We start from the raw sequence: 17,816 nt of genomic DNA, 5'->3' as shown, positions 1-17,816 counted from the left end.
AAAAAAAATAGGCATAGGACTAAGAGGGAAGGCAAAACTGAGATCCCCAGTTCTGGTGACTTATGTGTGCTGAATGCCTGGTTTCCAGCTAACCACTATTCGGGAGATGGAGCCTTGTTGGAAGAGGTGTGTTTCTGGGCAGACTTTGGGCTGTCATAGCCAAAGCTTGGCTCACTCTGCTGCGGCTGTTTTCCACCTGCTGTGGCAGATTGTGATGTCCAGTCTTAAGGTGATACTATGCTGATCCCTGCCACCATGAAGTCACTGCTCCCCAGACTGCAAGCCAAAATAAAAACATTCCAAGGTCTAGAGATGCTCAGCAGTTAAGATGCTTGCTTGCAAAGCCTAACAACCTGGGTTTGATTCCAGTACCTATGTAAAACCAGATACACAAAGCAGCATGCATCTGGAGTTTGTTTGCAGCTGCTGGAGGCCATGGCATGCTTATTCTGTCTGCCTATCTCTCTGCTTGCAAATAAATAAAAACTTTCCTCCCACCAGCTGCTTTGGTTGGGTGCTTTTTCCCAGCAATGAAAAGGTAACTGCAACACCAATTCATCACCTCACACCCCGGTTCTCCTCTTCCAAAATAACCATCTTAGGCCTAATTACTTTGCTATTCTGGATTTTTTTTTTTTTAGCTCTTCACATTTACAGTATAAAAACACTGCTAGATGATTGGGCTTCTGCGTGAGAATGAAAATACTTAGTAGCAGAGGCCAGTAAGGTAAAAAGGAGACATAAAGGGTAGAGAAAGGAAGGGAGGAGGATACTTAATAGGTTGATATTGTATATATGTAATTACAATGATTGTAATGGGGAGGTAATATGATGGAGAATGGAATTTCAAATGGGAAAGTGTGGGGGTGGGGAGGGAGGGAATTACCATGGGATATATTTTATAAACATGGAAAATGTTAATAAAAATTAAAAAAATAAATAAATAAAAAACCACTGCTAAATCTCTGTTCTAGCTGCTTCTTGCTGAGTGAGGTCAGAGCTGAGGGTTTGGGAGATCTTGCCACAATGCGATATGTGTAGGTCCAGGTAGGTGGGAAATGCACCAAGAGCTTGAACCTCCTGCAGCTGGTAAACTGAGCGTTAAGGAAGGGCTTCTCTTCAGCCAAAAGAAAGGCAACAGGGAGGGAGGGAGCAACGGCCTAATTTCAAATGATCCCATTATGTGTGTGCTCACAGAACACGCACCAAAACAAACCATTCCAGGAACTATCTTCTTAAACTGTATGGTCATGATCCCACATGAGACCAAGTGGAATTTAGGGGTCACAAAACATTCGGCAACAGTAAACAGTAAAAGGTTTCTGAATGTACAGCTAAAAACCTATTCAACATCAAATATATCATGAATCAAAGATATTTCTAGCAGTGCCTGCCTGTATCATGCAACATCACTGTTGCATTGGTTCTGAACACACAACATGCACAATGCTTAGGCATCTCTCCGTACAACACAAATGAACACTCTGCCTCAGATTCCAGACTACTGTTCATACCCATATATTAATGCTACTCTCCCTTTTGGTAGGGAACCTTCTCTTTTCAGATGGTAGTGACCTTGGGATGACTCAGAAGGCATCATGGTGCTGGAAGTGACAGGAGTGCTGAGCACTACATTATCTCTATCACACCTTCCAAGGCTCAGGGTCCATTGTGGAAGAGGTGGCAGAAAGAATGTAAGAGCCAAAGGAAGGGTAGGATTCCTTACAACATGCTCCTCCAGACACAAAATGGCCTGGATATCCATGACCCCACAGTGCTTGACATACCTACAGAAGACCATAATAATAGGAGATAAAAGATCATGACCTCAAAATAAAAGAGAGACTGATTGAGAGGGGGAGGGGATATGATGGAGAATGGAGCTTCAAAGAGCAAAGTGGGGGGAGTGAGGGCATTACCATGGGATATTGTTTACAATCATGGAAGTTGTTAATAAAAAATAATTTTTAAAAATGTTACAACCAAAAAAAAAACTCTCTTCCCTTGACCTCACTTAGGCCATTATGCCCCCAAAAGGAAGAGTGAGGGGAGGGTTAATCAAAATTTAAGAGGATATGAATAAGTCATATGGAAACCTTTGGACAATGGTGAACCCAGAAGCCATAGATTGTTACTAGAAAAATTTCAGTGCTAGAGATGGGATACTTTTCAGTGAGTTGTTGGCCAGGGAGGTCCCTGATGCCCCCAAAACATTACAGGCCATTGCCAAGGCTCTGGTTTCCCACCAGGAATAGATGGTAAGACCCTGTTGCTGAAGACCCCACATATTTGAGCTGCAAGGTAATTGAGAAAGCAAACTGGAGCTGAGCTGAAAAGTTCCTCCCTGTAGACCAGCTGACAGAAAGCTGGAAAAGCTATGCTGCATGCACCTCCATGGGAGAGACAGAAGTCACCAGTGGAGATAAACAACAGTGGATACTGCAAGCCTTAAGTTGGACCAGCCAAGCCAAATGAGCCAACGGGTGCAACGGAGGCCTGCTTCACATGCCTGGTACTGAAAACCCATGGAGGGGGAGGTCATGAGCCTCGGGATGTAAGGCCTGCTGGCATCTGGCTAAATGCATATATTATGCTCACCAAACTGCCTGTTAAGCAATTCTCTTAATGTTCATACTCATATTAGTACTAGTCTCACTTTTGCGTTAGAGAAGCTTCCTTTGCAGATGGTAGTGACCCTGGGGTGACTCAAAAGGCACCACAGTGCTGAGAAGAAGTGGCAGAGGAATGTCCAGTGCTAAAACATCTCTATCACACCCTCCAAGGCTCAGGGTCCATTGCGGCAGATGGAACTGAAAAACTGTAAGAACCAAAGGAAAGGCAGGACTGCTTACAAAGCAGTTGTCCAGACACAAAATGGCCTGAATATCCATGACCCCACAATGCCTGCTACTACCTACAAAGGACCCTCACAGTAGGAGGAAAAGATGATGACATCAAAATAAAAGAGACTACTTTAGAGGAAGAGGGGATATGATGAAGAGTGGATTTGCGAAGGGGAAAGTGGGGAGAGAGAGAAAATTATCATGGCTTATAGTCTATAATTATGGAAGTTGTCAATAAAAAGAAGTTTAAATAAAACAACAACAACAACAAAGCCAGGGGTGGTGGATCATGCATTTAATCCCCGTACTCAGAAGGCAGAGGTAGGAGGATCAAAGGAGCTAGAGGCCACCCTGAGACTACATAGTGAATTTCAAGTAAGCCTGGACTGGAGAGACCCAACCTTGAAGGAAAAAGAAATTATATATTATATATATAATTATATATATATATAATTTATATGTATATAATTTTATTTACACACACACAAACACACACGTTTCCAACAAAGTTATCTACCCACAGGGAAACATAATGGTTTAATTACAGAAAACAGACTTTTACAATTTCCCTACTATCACTTCTTAACATACAAGTAGGTTGGTTGGTTTACCTTTAAATTAGATTATGATACAATGGGCTCTGTGGGTATGTAGTTTTGAGACAGGGTCTCATGTAGCCCAGGCAGGCCTCTAACTTGCCAAAGATAAACTTGAACTCCTGACCCGCCAGCCTCTGAAGGGCTGAGATAATAGGTGTACTCCACCGTTTGCAGTGCTGGAGATGGAAGCAGAGCTTCAGGAATGCTAGATAAGCACTGTTCCTACTGAGCTGCATTCCCCAACCCTGGAATGTATGACTGTAAAGTTTGCTGCTTGAGTTGTTGAACTTCATAAAAACTAGTTCTGGGCTGGAGCAATGTCTCAGTGGTTAAAGTGCTTGCCTCCAAAGCCTAACAACCTGGATTTGATTCCCCAGTACCCACGTAAAGCCAGATGCACAAAATGATGCATGCGTCTGGAATTCATTTACAGTGGCAGGAGGCTCTAGCATGCCCATTCTCTTTCTCTGTCTACAAATAAATAAAAATATTTTATTTATGAGAGAGGGAGGGAGGGAGAGAATGGGTGTGACAGGGCCTTAGCCACTGCAAATGAATTCCATATACATACACCACATTGTGCACATGCCTCACCTTTTCATCTGACTTACGTGAGTTCTGGGGAGTCAAACGTGGGTCCTTAGGTTTTGTAGGCAAGTGCCTTAATTGCTCAGCCATCTCTCCGGCCCTTAAAAGATTTTTTTTTGGGGGGGGGGTGTTGAGGTGGGGTCTCACTTTAGCCCCAGCTGACCTGGAATTCACTATGTAGTCTCAGAGTGGCCTTGAACTCTCAGCAATTTCTCCAGTTTGCAGTGGCTACAGGCTCTGATGCACCCATTCTTTCTAATAAATAAAATATAATTTTTTCTAATCTTTTAAAAGCTACATGTGGTAGCAGATGTGCCTTTAATTCCAGCACTCGAGAGGCAGAAATAGGACGACCACCCTAAGTTCAAGGCCACCCTGAGACTTCATAGTGAATTCCAGGTCAACCTGAGCTAGAGTGAAACCCTACCTTGAAAACCCCCAAAAAAGTCTTCAAAAGAAAAAAAAAAAAAAAACTGGTTCTAGAGCCAGGTGTGGTGGTGCACACCCTCAGGTCAGCCTGATGTTACCGAGTTCCAGGTCGTCCTGGGCTAGAATAAGTTTCTACTTCAAAAACAAAACAAAAAATTGTTTCATAAGTTTTGGCTTTGGATTAGAACAGAATTTTCAATCATTTCCGAATTGGCCCTAAGCATGCCATAGAACACTGTCCTCCAAGCATAACCACCAATGCTATCTCCTCTCAGAAGCAGCTATAATGATTAGCAAGAGCCCTAAAGACTGGGCCTGCTGGATGGACAGATGGCTCCGTTTTGAAGCACTTCCTTCACAAGCCTGAGGAGATCCTGAGGAGGCCTGCGAGTCTCCAGGACTCACGTAAATAGCCGGGCATGGCCATGCAGGTTTGTAACTTCGGTCCTGAGAGAGGAGAGACTGGAGAATCGCTGGGGCTTGCAAACAGCAAGCTGTGGAATCAGTAACGGACTGTGTCAAGGAACAGGCACATTAGTGAGGGAGGGACACATAATGTTCTCCAGCCCCAGCAGGAAAGCCCATGGGCCACATCAGCACATATACACACCACACAAACAATGCACACGACAAAAAAAGGAGTGCGCCTGTTTACATTCTGTCATAGGAAGCTCACTAGACCCCCACCTGGTATCTCAGCGTCCCCTCCTGCACCTCTCTACCAGCTGTACGTAGTTCTGCCCCAGCTGCACACGGGCCTGTGATATCAGGAGGTACACTAAAGTGCTGTGTGTGGAAGTTAACCGAAGTGGCTATGGGATGAGACCTTCATACAGCTGCTTTGGGGTCATTCATGTTCCTGTAAGTAACCCCTTATCCATACTCTGTAAGTAAGCCCATTAAGCTCATTGGTTCACCAAGTTTGACTCTGGAGGAATACGACTCTCATCTGTTACTGGTAACCAATCTGGGAGGAGAAGACATTTGCTTAAGTTTCCCTAGAAAGAGTCCATGCAACGTATTTCTGTCATTTTATACTATATTTTTAATGCAAAGTGGAGCTCTCATCATTGATGATTATACAATCAAAATATCAGGGCTGGAGAGGTGGCTCAGCAGTTACGAGGCTCTTGTTTGCAAAGCTTGATAGCCCAGGGTTCAATTCTCCTGTACCCATGTAAAGCCAGATGCACAAAGTAGCGCATGTGTCTGCAGTTTATTGTTGGCAGCAATAGGAGGCCCTGGCATGCCCATCTTCATTCTCATCCTCTTTCTCCCATAACTATTTACTTTAAAACTCAATCAACTGGAAAATATTGAATATGCTCTACCTCCTGCAGTATGAAACATTAAACTAACATTTTTATTATTTTTATAATATTTTATTTATTTATTTGAGAGACAGAAAGAGGCAGATAGAGAATGGGTGCACCAGAGCCTCTAGCCACTGCAAATAAACCCCAGACACATACACCACCTTGTTTATCTGCTTATGTGGGTACTGGGGAATCAAACCTGGGCCCTTAGGCTTTGCAAGCAAGTGCCTTAACCATTAAGCCATTTCTCCAGCTCCTAAGATTTATTTTTTTAAATAGATATTTTAACCTGGCTATGGTGGTGCACGTGTTTAATTCCAGCACTAGGAAGGCAGAGGCAGGAGAATCACTATGAGTTCAAGGCCAGCCTGGAGTACAGAATTCGTTCCAGGTCAGCCTGAGCTAGAGTGAGACCCTACCTTGGGATAATATATACATATATATACACATATGTGTGTGTGTGTGTGTGTGTGTATGTATGTATGTACACACACACACACACACAAATTTATTTTGGGGAGAGAAAGAGAATGGGAATGTCAGGCCCTCGTGCCACTGGAAACAATCACCAGACTCATATACCACACTGTGCAGGAAGCTTTACCTGGGTAGTGGGGAAGTGGCCAGTAGGCACTGCAAACAGTACCTTTAACAGCTGAGCCATGGCCTCAGCTCCAAGATTTCTTTATGGGAAAATCAACAAGCACATCTCAGTATGCAAATCTGCTTGCATTTTTAATAAATCCATACAAATCTGCTTTTTTGTTTATTTTGTTTGACAGCAACAGAGAGAAAGAGGCAGACAGAATGGGCTTGCCAGGGCCTCCAGCCACTGCAAACGAACTCCAGAGGCGTGCGCCCCCTTGTGCATCTGGTTTTCGTGGGTCCTGGGGAACTGAACCTTGAACCAGGGTCCTTAGGCTTCACAGGCAAGCATTTAACTGCTAAGCCATCTCTCCAGCCCTACTTTTATTTTTAATAAATGGTAAAATTATATGTGAAGCTAAAGAAAACATAAGCTATCAACACATGAGGGCTGTAGTAAAGGCGGCATGCTGGCAATTAACTGCTTGCATCAGAAAAGAGGGCTAGTCTTAAGTCAGGCTTTAACTAGTCAAACTAGAAAAAGGGGCTGAAGAGATGGCTCAGTGGTTAAAGGCACTTGCTTGCAAAGTCAAATGACCCTGGTTCAATTTCCCAGTACCCATGTAAAGCCAGAATCAACAAGTAGCACGTGCATCTGGAGTTTGTTTACATTGACAAGAGGCCCTGGTGCACCCATTCATATTCTCTCTCTCCCTCCCTCTCTCTCTCCCAATAAATAAAAATATTTGCATTTTAAAAAAGAAAACTAGAAAAGGACTGAGAAGATGGGCAGTGGCTAAAGATGCTTGCTTACAAGACCTGCCAGTCTGAGTTTGATCCCCAGCACAAACATAAAGCTGGACCCCAAGGAGCACATGTGTCTGGTGTTCATCTGTAGCAACAGGAGACCCAGGCAACCCTTCCCTCATATACACATGCACATAAATAAAAATTTTTAACGTAGGGCTGGAGAAATGGCTTAGCAGTCCAGGCGCTTGCCTGCAGAAGCCAAAGGACCCAGGTTCGACTTCCCAGGACCCACACAAGCCAGATGCACAAGGGGGTGCATGTGTCTGGAGTTCATTTGCAGTGGCTGGAGGCCCTAGCAAGCCCATTGTCTCGCTCTCTCTACCTGCTTATTTCTGTATCTCTCTCAAATAATAAAGAAAAAAAAAAGAAAAGAAAAACTAAACCTTCAGTTTAAAAAAAAAATCTAGAAAAGGACAAAGTACACCCAAAGCAAGCAGACAGGGGAGGCAGGCAGCGTAAGGATAGATAACCCAGTAACCTGGGACCCCACTGCATCCAAGAGCCTGGAACATATGGGGGAAGTACAAGTGTGTGTGAGGGGGTCAATCCAGCCTCAACTGGTTTTGGAGGTATCCACACAGTAAGGCAAACTGAGTGAACGCTCAGGGAAGATCCCCTATTTACCATCGTGGGTCTATGCATGATGGGGTGTGCATTCCATTAAAATCAGATGCATCATGGAAAGTATGGTGAATAAGTGTTACCTAAAGCTGTCAATCAAAGTAGAAAACTACCTATAATATCCCCCTCCCCCCACACCCCACCAAAGAAAGCCTTGGGCAGTAACCCCCAGCTCTTGAGTACTCCAACTTGAGCAGCATGCTCTGTGCTGTCTCTTTAAATAAGCTTCTTACAGCTTTGCCATTTGCTTATATTTTCTCAATAATTTCAGTAAGATGCCAAGAACCTGCAAACACCTGGCCTACAGCAGACCACCACACAGGCATGGCTGTACAAGGGCAGCAGAAGAGGCACTAAGGGAAGAGATGACTACACCGGGATTATTGCCAGATCCACATCCATATCCTACTAGTTTTACAAGAAGTTACCACTGGGAAACTGAGTACAGATACCCAGGACTTCTATAGTTAAGGACTTGTAGTTGCATCTTGTAGTTAGTTGCATGTTAATATACAACTACCTCAAAAATAATTTTAAGTTGCCCAAGATTTGAAAATCAATTTCATAAGAAAAAACTGCAGTGGACAGAAGGTTCCTCATCAGTCAGAAAGCATACTAAGCCACAGAGGGATGGCCCAATCCATCCAGCTGAATGGCAAAACCATCAAGACTGACTACACTAAGTGCTGACAAGGAGACAGAGCAAATTCAGCCTTCATACACTGCAGGTGGGAAATAATAACTCAGCCACTATGGAAAACAATGGGACACTTTCTTATAAATTAAGCATGCATTTATCTCATGACCCAATAACCCACACCTAGCTATTTAACATAACTGAAAATATCTGTCCACATAAATGAATGTCAACAAAACTAGAAAGCACCCAACCAGTCAATGACAGAAGAATGGGTTAGCCATATAATGAAATTCTACTACTGAGCAAAGACCTATTCATATAGATGAATCTCAAAGACATCATGCTGAATGAAGGAAGCTAGATGCAGAGTCCTTGCAGTGCTTAGATAACAGGAAGCTCCACAAAGACAGGACTACTCTGCACCAACAGGAAGCAGGAGCAGAAAAGCACTGGATGGGATTCATAAGGACCTCAGAAAGGAACAAAACAGTCTCTCTCCACTGTGGCCATGACCATGGCCACAGCAATATGTACTTACCTTTAAACTCATTTAACTATATGCTTAAATGTGTGGGTTTCATTGTACCTAAATATACTTCAATAAAGGTGGTTTTCTCAAAGTCCAAAATAAGTCCCCACTCCATAAACATTGGTCAGTAACTACTGCACCCTAGCAAAAACAAAAAAGCCCAGATTTCAGATATCTCTTTCCTTCCCAGGAATCATCAACAGCTTCCCAATCAGCACAGAGCCAACTCAGTTTATCAATTCATAAGGATGAAATTATCCCAAGACCTCTGTCCACTCTAACTCAGCTTCTGTACACCACCAGCCTGAGCCAGTGCCAGGCAAGACATATCCACTCATACCTCCACTCCCTGCCTGGCCAACACACTATGGAAGGCTCCAGAGCCCCTCAAAAGAACACCTCCCTCCCCCTTCTCACCTGGCCCACATTTGCTCCTCTCTAAGCAAGGCACTACAGCAGGCTCTCCTTAGAGGTCTTTGCATACACAGCCAGAGATGCTCCATGCGGAGCTCCCAGGTGGCCGTCCTCGCCCAAACTGGTACCTTTAATGCTCACAGGCTGAGTCTTCAGCAACTGGGGAGTACTTCTTCAGACTAGCACATTCATTGCCAACAGAACCCTTCTGCTTTCAAATGATGCAGTCAGAAGAAATTAATGCTTTGAAGTTTAAATCTTAACCTCTTTGGGGACCAGTAGTATGCCAAAGGATACTCTCTCGTTGCTGGGATCAGGAGGGCAAACACTCTTCTTTGACTTGTGTGGTGTGTTGTGTGTGATAGTTTATATAGTCCATGTGACCGGACCCAAATCACCCCTGAGGGATCATCTACTTTAGGTTAGCCTCCAGGCATAACTGTGAGGGATCATCTGGATTAGGTTAATTGAGGTGGGAAGACCCACCTGAACTGTAGATGGCTTCATTTCATGGGCCAGGGTCCTAGACTGTATAAAAAAAGAGCTGGAAAAATAAACATATAAATAATAAAATAAAAAATAACAAGAGCTGGCATGGTGGTGCACGCCTTTAATCTCAGCACTTGGGAGACAGAGGTAGAAGGATCGCTGTGAGTTCAAGCCCACCCTAAGACTACATAGTGAATTCCAGGTCAGCCTGGACTAGAGAGAGTGAGACCCTACCTTGAAAAAACCAAAAATAAATAAATAAATAAATAGCTGGGAGCTAAAGGGATGACTTAGTGGTTAAGGCACTTACTTGCAAAGCCAAAGGACCCAGGATTTGATTTCCCAGGACCCACATAAGCCAGATGTGCAAGGTGGTGCATGTGTCTGGAGTTCGTTTACAGTGGTTGAAGGTCCTGGTGCACCCATTCTTTCTATCTGCCTCTTTCTCTCCCCCCCGCCCAAATAAATAAATATATATTTAAAAAAGAAGAAGAGCTGCCTGAGAACCAATACTCATCGCTCTCTACTTCCTCACTGTGGGCAGAATGTGACCAACTAACTTTGTTTTGTTTCAAGATGCCGCCTCCCTGCCTTCCCTGCCACAATGAACTGGAAACCAGAGCTGGAAAAAACAAAAAACAAAAAACAAAAAACCTCTTCCTTCCCTAAACCTGTTTGTCCTAGCAATGAGAAGGTAACCTAGACACCATGCTATGATGTTTGGTGAGTTTTACTAAATGTGTTTCTGGCTTGTGATATTTTCAATTTACTCTAGGCTTTATCTGATAAAGCAACCCTAAACACTATTGTAAGACAAGCAGCAGCTCTATGAGAAAACTAAGCTAAGCATGCACAACGCTGAGACAGAGAGAGAGGAGTAAGGAGGGAGACAAAGGAAAGACAGAGAAGAGGGAGGGAGGGAGAGAATAGCAAGGCGGGAGCTCAGGAAAGTCAGAAATAGAAAGGAAAAAAAAAAACCCAAAATTTATCTTATGCCAGGCGTGGTGGCACGTACCTTTAATCCCAGCACTCGGGAGCAGAGGTAGGATTGCCATGAGTTTGAGGCCACCCTGAAACTACATAGTGAATTCCAGGTTAGCCTGGGCTACAGCAAAACCCTACCTCGATTAAAAATAAAAAATGTTTTTAATTATCTTATTGGTTTACACAGGGTCTCACTCTGTAGCCCAGGATGGCCTCCAATTCATGGCAACCTCTTGCCTTGGCCTCCTAAATGCTGGGATTATGGGCATGAGCCACCATGAGTGGCTTTCAAAGATTATCTGTATGTGATAACTGAAGATGGTAACCATTCCATCAAGGGCACCATGGTGCCCGTGTTCAATCAACACTGCAGGCCAACTCCCCCTTGCCCACTTCCCATGCTCCTGTAGACTCATTCACTCCTCTCAATTCTGTTTACTCTATTAACCTCTTGGCTTAATCTAGTCTTATTCCCACTGCCTCTGCCACCAAAGAAGCAAGACTTTCACTCTTCGGCCTCAACATCAGTGACCAGATGTCCCACTGGTCTACAGTGTCCACCACTCCCACCTGCTCAAAGCACCTTCTCAACCTCTCAAAACACCGCTCTTTACTTTCCAGGCACAAATAAATCCCCAGGTACCATGAACATAAACAATCTGACACCAAATTATTTCCAAATTCATCACCTACACTGCAGTCCACCACACCTCTGCCTCTACAAGGTTAATCGACTCAGTGCCCAACAGCACTTGGCAGCTGCCCAGTGGTACAGCCACTGCACCACTCTACTCCTGTCTACTCTTGGGGTTACCCTGGCCAACCTCAGCCTCCCCAGCACCCTGTTCTATGCCTCACAGACTCTCCTCTGCAACTCCCCCCCAAGAGCTCTGGAAAAGCACTGGGCTGTGCAGAGTCATCTTCAACCCTTGTGTTACCCTGTTTCCTCTACAGATGTCCAGACTTATGAGAATTTTAATCAACAAAGCAGATGCCACCAAATAACTCTCCCCTTTATATTTCCTATGATGCACTGGATTATCATCAGTTACGAAAGTAATTCTGCTTCTATCCTGGTCCTCCTCAGATGGGATGAAAAATGACAGAATGCAACGCCTTTAATCCCAGCACTTGGGAGGCAGAGGTAGGAGGACTGCTGTAAATTCCAGGCCACCTTGAGACTACATAGGGAATTCCAGGTCAGTCTGGGCTAGAGTGAAACCCTACCTCTAAAAAACAAAAGAAAAGGAAAGAAAAAGAAAAAGAAAAATGACTGCATTTACACACAAGTTGGTATGGGCTACTACAAGCACAAAACAGATCAAAAGCAGCAGGAGACATCCGCCTGTGCACTACAGGACACATGCAGCCACAAGAACTTAAGGGACAATGGGTGTGGGTGCTCACACCTGTAATCCCAATACCCAGAAGGCCAAGGCAGGAGGACTGCCATGTGTTTGAGAACAGCCTCAACACTTCCCTACCCCTCAAAAAAAATTAAGGGTCCTCTACAGAATGAAGGCCCAAAATGAACATGTTTTTACAGGTATGTGCACAGATGTATATCCTACTCACATGTGTATGGAAGCCAGGAGAATGTCAGGTGTTCTCTCATTTCTCATCTACGTATTTCTTTCACTGAGACGGGGTCTCCTCCCACAGAACAGAGCTGCCGGCCATCAGCAAGCCCCAGCAAGTCTCTAGTCTCCCTCCTCTCCCCAAGACTGGAATTACAGTCGTGTGTGGCCATGCCCAGCTTGTTATTTGTTTTTTGTTGTTGTTGTTTGTTTTTTGAGGCAGGGTCTTCCTCTAGCCCAGGCTGACCTGGAACTCACTCAGTGGTCTCAGGCTATCCTCAAACTCACAGTGATTCTTCTACCTCTGCCTCCCAAGTGCTGCGATTAAAGGCGTGCACCGCCACACCCACTCATGCCCAGCTTTTCACATGGGTTATGAGGAGATGAATTTGGTGGTCTCTGGACCAAGAGGCCCTCATACTTTAAGCGGCAAGTATACTTAACTACCAAGCCACTTAACTTCCCCAGCCCCAAAGTGAACATTCTTAGGCATGACAGGAGCTGGCCTTTTCAAGGGTCACTCTAGCAAAGGATTAGCTAAAAGACTGAATTGAAAGATTTACGTTCTCTTGTTCACATTTGATCCATGGCACCAGAACAGGAAGGAGATGATGTACAAACTGACAACTCTAAAAACACAAGTTTTCCCACTTCTGGCCACCAGGACAGAACTGTAAGCACATCCTCCCATCCCTGCATTCGACAGGCAGCTGAGCACTTGGAACACAGCACAGCACTGCACCTGAGAGCTGGGACCCCACGCCTCATGCAGATGCCCGCAACCAGAAGACGGGGCTCTCAGGACATCTCAGCACATGGTACCATGTGGCCAGCCAGCAGCCCACACAGCACTGGTTCCACCTAGCCTTCAATGAACACCTGAGGCCGCTGGACCCGCCAACCCAGAAACACCCAACTCACTTGCCAAACACAACAAAAGGCTATTTAAAACACATCTAGGGCTGCGCAGATAGCTCAGCAGTTAAAGGTGCTGGCTTGCAAAGTCTGATGGCCGAGGTTCAATTCCCCAGTACCCACATAAAGGCAGCTGCACAAAGTGGCACACTGCATCTGGAGGTTATTCGCAGAGACAGACAGCCCTGGCACACCCATTCATATTCATTCTCTCGCTGTCAAATATTAAAAAGAAACACAATCTAAACTCAAACCAGTAATATGAACAAACGGCTACCTAGAACAACTTGACAAGGGTGACAGCCACACCTTCAAGGGAGAGAAGCAACAAGGGGTTCCAGCCAGCTCTGGGAAGGGGCTCCCAGTAGGGAACCCCTTTGATCAAATGCCACTATAACCAAACGATAAAGTGAGCCCTACTGCCCACTTGACAAACCAGAATTCAAACCACTCTGCTGCCAGTCCAGTAGTGGCTCAAACACGGATTTCCTGGGAACTGGGCTACACAGGCCACACGTCCCCATGTGCCTTCTTACTGTGACATGCTTTTCAGGTGAGTCGTCTGAAGGAAAGTGGGAGAACAGGATGGCAAGGAGGAGGAAGATGGGGCACAGCATTCGCCACCAGCAGCCCTAAGCCTAGAGCTAGGCCACAGCCCCTTCCAGCTCAGCCTGCTGTGGGGAAAGTGAGAAGGCTGCACTGCTGCCAAAGCTAGGATTCAGGGCAGCTCAGCTCAACTCGGCTCTGTGGCAAGGGGACAAGTCAGTTGCCGTGAGCCACACAGCAACCTCCTGACAAACAGTTGTGATCCTTCTTAGATGGTTCCTGGATGTAGCTCACTGCCCTTGATAAAAGCCAGTGTCTCCCTCTATCCCCTGAAACAAAGGTCTCGATGCCTCTGGCTTTGCTAAAAGCAAAGGTGATGGACTAGACGCAAAAGCCAGGACTGCTGCGCCCCATCCAGCACCCCATTCCATAAAATGAATCAACTTACTGCAAGAGTCACCATACTCATACAGCTAGACAGACTCCTCTCCTGCATGCAAACAGGATTCAGTGAGCCATTTTCCACATACCTAATAAGTTATTCCTAAAAAACTAAAAAGACTCCAATGAAATGTAAGTTACCAAAAAAGGCGGGGGGCGGGGGGAGTACCTAAAAATAAAGAGTTACAGGACAGCTGTGGCACCAGAGCCCAACAAAGCTGGAGAAAATGTTTTTGCAACCATATGCCCGACCCTGCCAGGGCGAGGCCTGGGGCCTGCCACTCAGTATGGATGGCAGCCTTGTGCCAGACACACAGAATCCAAGGCCGTGAAGAAGAAGGCACTCCCAGCAGCCGCCCCAGAGTTTCATTTCTTTCAATTCCTACATGAAAGGAAAACTGGTTTTACTTCATGATCTAACAGGAACGTAACACACAAAACATCTGCGACGTCTCCCCATGAACCACCCCACCTGAGAGCACCACAGGAACAGCAACCTAAGTTGAAGAGGCATAGGCAGGCTGCCAAAGGGAGATGCGCCCCTGGATTAGGACAAGGGTTTTGGGGGGGAGGGGAGAAATCTATATATCCTGTCAAAACTTGTTCTCCCTCATCACCCAGATTATGAAAGATACAACCCAGGCTCCTAGCAATGAAGTCACACGAGGATGTGAACCCAAGAGCACAACATAAATGAGATTTCTCCAGCTGAGCCGAGAATTCTTGGTCATCAAAATTAACACCACCCACATCTGCACAGTTAAAGACAGACACAATTTTTAGAAATGTGCTCCCCTTCTGAAGCTTGGTCTAGAACAGAAATCTCATTTAGGACAACGACGGAAGGAAAGTGGACTTCCAAAACCCACAGGAGGCGCGGTCAGCTGGCAGAGGCCTTGCCTCAAGCCCAGACCCTGTGATGGCAGCTGACCTTCAGTCCCTAGTCTCCTTCCAGTCTTCAAATGCCCACTCTAACTAATTCCGAAACTTGAAAGCCCGAGTTAGTATCGGATGTTTGATCCATCATCTGGTCAGACAACCAGACTGGGACTAGAATAAAGCTAGACTAACGCAAAGCCAAATGCTGAGAAAGGAGTCCTTTTCTCTAGACAGCCGACTAATTCCAAGCTGAAAAATGCTAAGGCTAAACACTACTAAATACATGCTCATCCTGCTGAAGAAACTGGGAAGCGAGCAATGGAGGTGCGTGTCGGAAGAACCAGAGTCATCAGCGGAGCCTAAGGCATTTCTCCACGGTCGGCCCTGAAAGTCCACACGGAGCTGGGGGAAGAGGTTCAGCAGCAGAGCACTTGCCTTCCAAGGCCTGGAGCTCCATCCCCTGAAAGGGGCCGGGATACACATACCACAGAAAGCTGGTAAGCAGGTCCAGGGGCCATGCTCAAGAACGCAACATGTTCAACAGAAAAAAAAAAAAAAATCTGAAACAAGCCACACCTGCGGGGAGTGTGCAATGACATGGTGGACAGGTCCCAATGAAACACTACACAGCAGGGAAAAGAATGCTGAAAGTCAGGATGAAGCAGGAGGAACCCAAGAGCCGGATGAGGAGCAAAAAAGGAAATCACAGAGACCAGCACTGAGAGAGAGATGCAGAAACCTGCAAAGCTATATAATACAACAGCGACAAGGATACGCGGTGAAATACAAAGGAAAGCAACATGATACGGACCTTAAGGGTGTAGTCAGTGTGAGGGCAGGGGCACAAGGAGCTGGCAAAGGTGGACGTAACTGACGGCCAGGAAGACACTACCCATTCTAGCATTAGCCGGTGTTAGGCACACATTTCATTTACTCTGCCTGTCTTAAGTCAGGTCCCGATGGGGCAGTGTTTCTCAACCACTACATAAGAGCCGGAACAAAACACAACAGAAAAGTGACCAAGGCATGCAAACTGAAAATTGTAAAGGAAAAGACCCTTCCCTCGTGCTCCTCTTACTCCACAAAGGTCTAGTTTAGGATAAAGCCGTGCATTTAATCCGTGAGACTCACAAAACGTGTTTGTCCTTATGACTAAGTGTAGGCCAGCTGAGGCGCAGGCCGCTGTCACACAGGAACACCTGCTCAGCAAGTTTTCCAAACTGGTCAACTAACCCCTTTCTGAAAGGGTTATCTTTGCACCCCAGTGTGCTGGTTATATTCTCACCAGAACAAAGGCAATTTAGGCTCCAAATTAAGGTACTCCGCAACTACTTAACTCTGTTTGTACCTGAAACAAGAGCATTTGATGTTAATGTCAACCCATTACCAGCACCACTTGGTCTGCAAAGCTCCCAGAGCATGAAACCAGAGCATCTTAATCCACTAAGCATATTAGGGCTCACGAAAGGGACTCCATCACAACAAGGTTACCTAGTTCTTCCACACCAGGAATTAACCAAGGAGGGTCATGATGAACTGCTCAATCTGTGTAATATGAAATGCATCTACTCGGACGACTCAATAGCTCATGTTCTTGTTAAGGACTACAATTCCTAATAATGAGAATGGCTGGGATTCAAGGGTCGTTCCCTTGATCGAAAGCCTCAAACCATCCGGCTTTACAGCCACCCCCTATGCAGGAGAGAAGATTCTAGGGAGGTAACCCGGTCCTTCTTGAACTCTTGAGCCAGAGGACGGTGGGGGGGGGGGGAGGGGGGAAAGGGGGAGGGCAGGGGGCGGACACTGCACCAGGCATCCACCTTGCGCCCCACCGCAGCCTCGGAGCACAGCTGACACCTGAGCGCACAGACCCCGCCAGGACCGAGCGCAGCGACCCCGGACACTGCCAAGACGGCAAGACGTGAATGGACACCGCGCGACGGCGCAGCGCGCCCCGGCCGGGCTCCAGTCCCCGTCCGTCCCCGGCCTCCATCCTCCATCCTCCATCCTCCTCCCTTCTCCCATCCCCCGGCCCCGCCGCGCCCGCCCACCTAGGCCGTAGGCCTTCGCGCAGATCCACTGCAGGTTGGCGGCGATCTTGGCCCGTGCCGCGTCGTAGCGGTCCAGCGGCACTAGGTCGGCGCCCTCCGGCGGCGCCTCCATCCTCCGCCAGCCTTCAGCGGCCGCGCGGCCGCCGGCGTCCACCATCTGCAGACAAAGGCCGCGGCGGCCCGGCCGCAACAAAGACGACGCCGCCGCCGCCCTCCCGCGCCAGCCCGCCCGGGCGCACGGTTCTCGTCTCACGGCCGCCGCCGCCGCCCAGGCTGCTGCTGCTGCTGCTGCATGCCGCGGGCGCCGAGCCGAGGCCGAGAAGGCGCCGAGCGGGCCGAGAGCAGGCGGCGGCGGACGGACGGACGGACGGACGGGCGGGTGGGCAAGGCGGGCGGGCCGGGACACGAGCGGGCCGGGGGCGGCGGCGGAGGAGGAGGAGGAGGGAGGAGGCGGCGGCGGCGGCGCGTGCGCAGCCCGGGAGACGCGGCGGCCGAGGCGGCGGCCAACGGGTGGGGAGCGAACGCACCGCCGCTGCGTCACGCAAGCGCACTTGGCGCCT

At 47.0% G+C, this 17,816-nt stretch overlaps 1 protein-coding gene across 3 annotated transcripts in view; it reads right to left on the bottom strand.

Annotated features, from left to right (window-relative positions):
• Window positions 1–17,413, bottom strand: part of Camsap1 (calmodulin regulated spectrin associated protein 1) — a 91,583-nt gene extending 74,170 nt beyond the window's left edge. For 2 of the 3 annotated variants that reach the window (XM_045150195.1, XM_004654089.2), the window contains exon 1: window positions 17,257–17,413. In XM_045150195.1, the coding sequence (XP_045006130.1) occupies window positions 17,257–17,413 (157 nt within the window). The remainder of the gene's footprint in view (window positions 1–17,256) is intronic. The other variant, XM_045150206.1, reaches the window with a different exon arrangement.
• Window positions 17,414–17,816: the final 403 nt, after the last annotated feature.

Source organism: Jaculus jaculus, chromosome 1 (assembly GCF_020740685.1).
Source record: "Jaculus jaculus isolate mJacJac1 chromosome 1, mJacJac1.mat.Y.cur, whole genome shotgun sequence".
NCBI lineage: Eukaryota > Metazoa > Chordata > Mammalia > Rodentia > Dipodidae > Jaculus > Jaculus jaculus.
The sequence above is the reverse complement of the archived record's forward strand: the minus strand, read 5'-3'. Positions and strand labels throughout refer to the sequence as shown.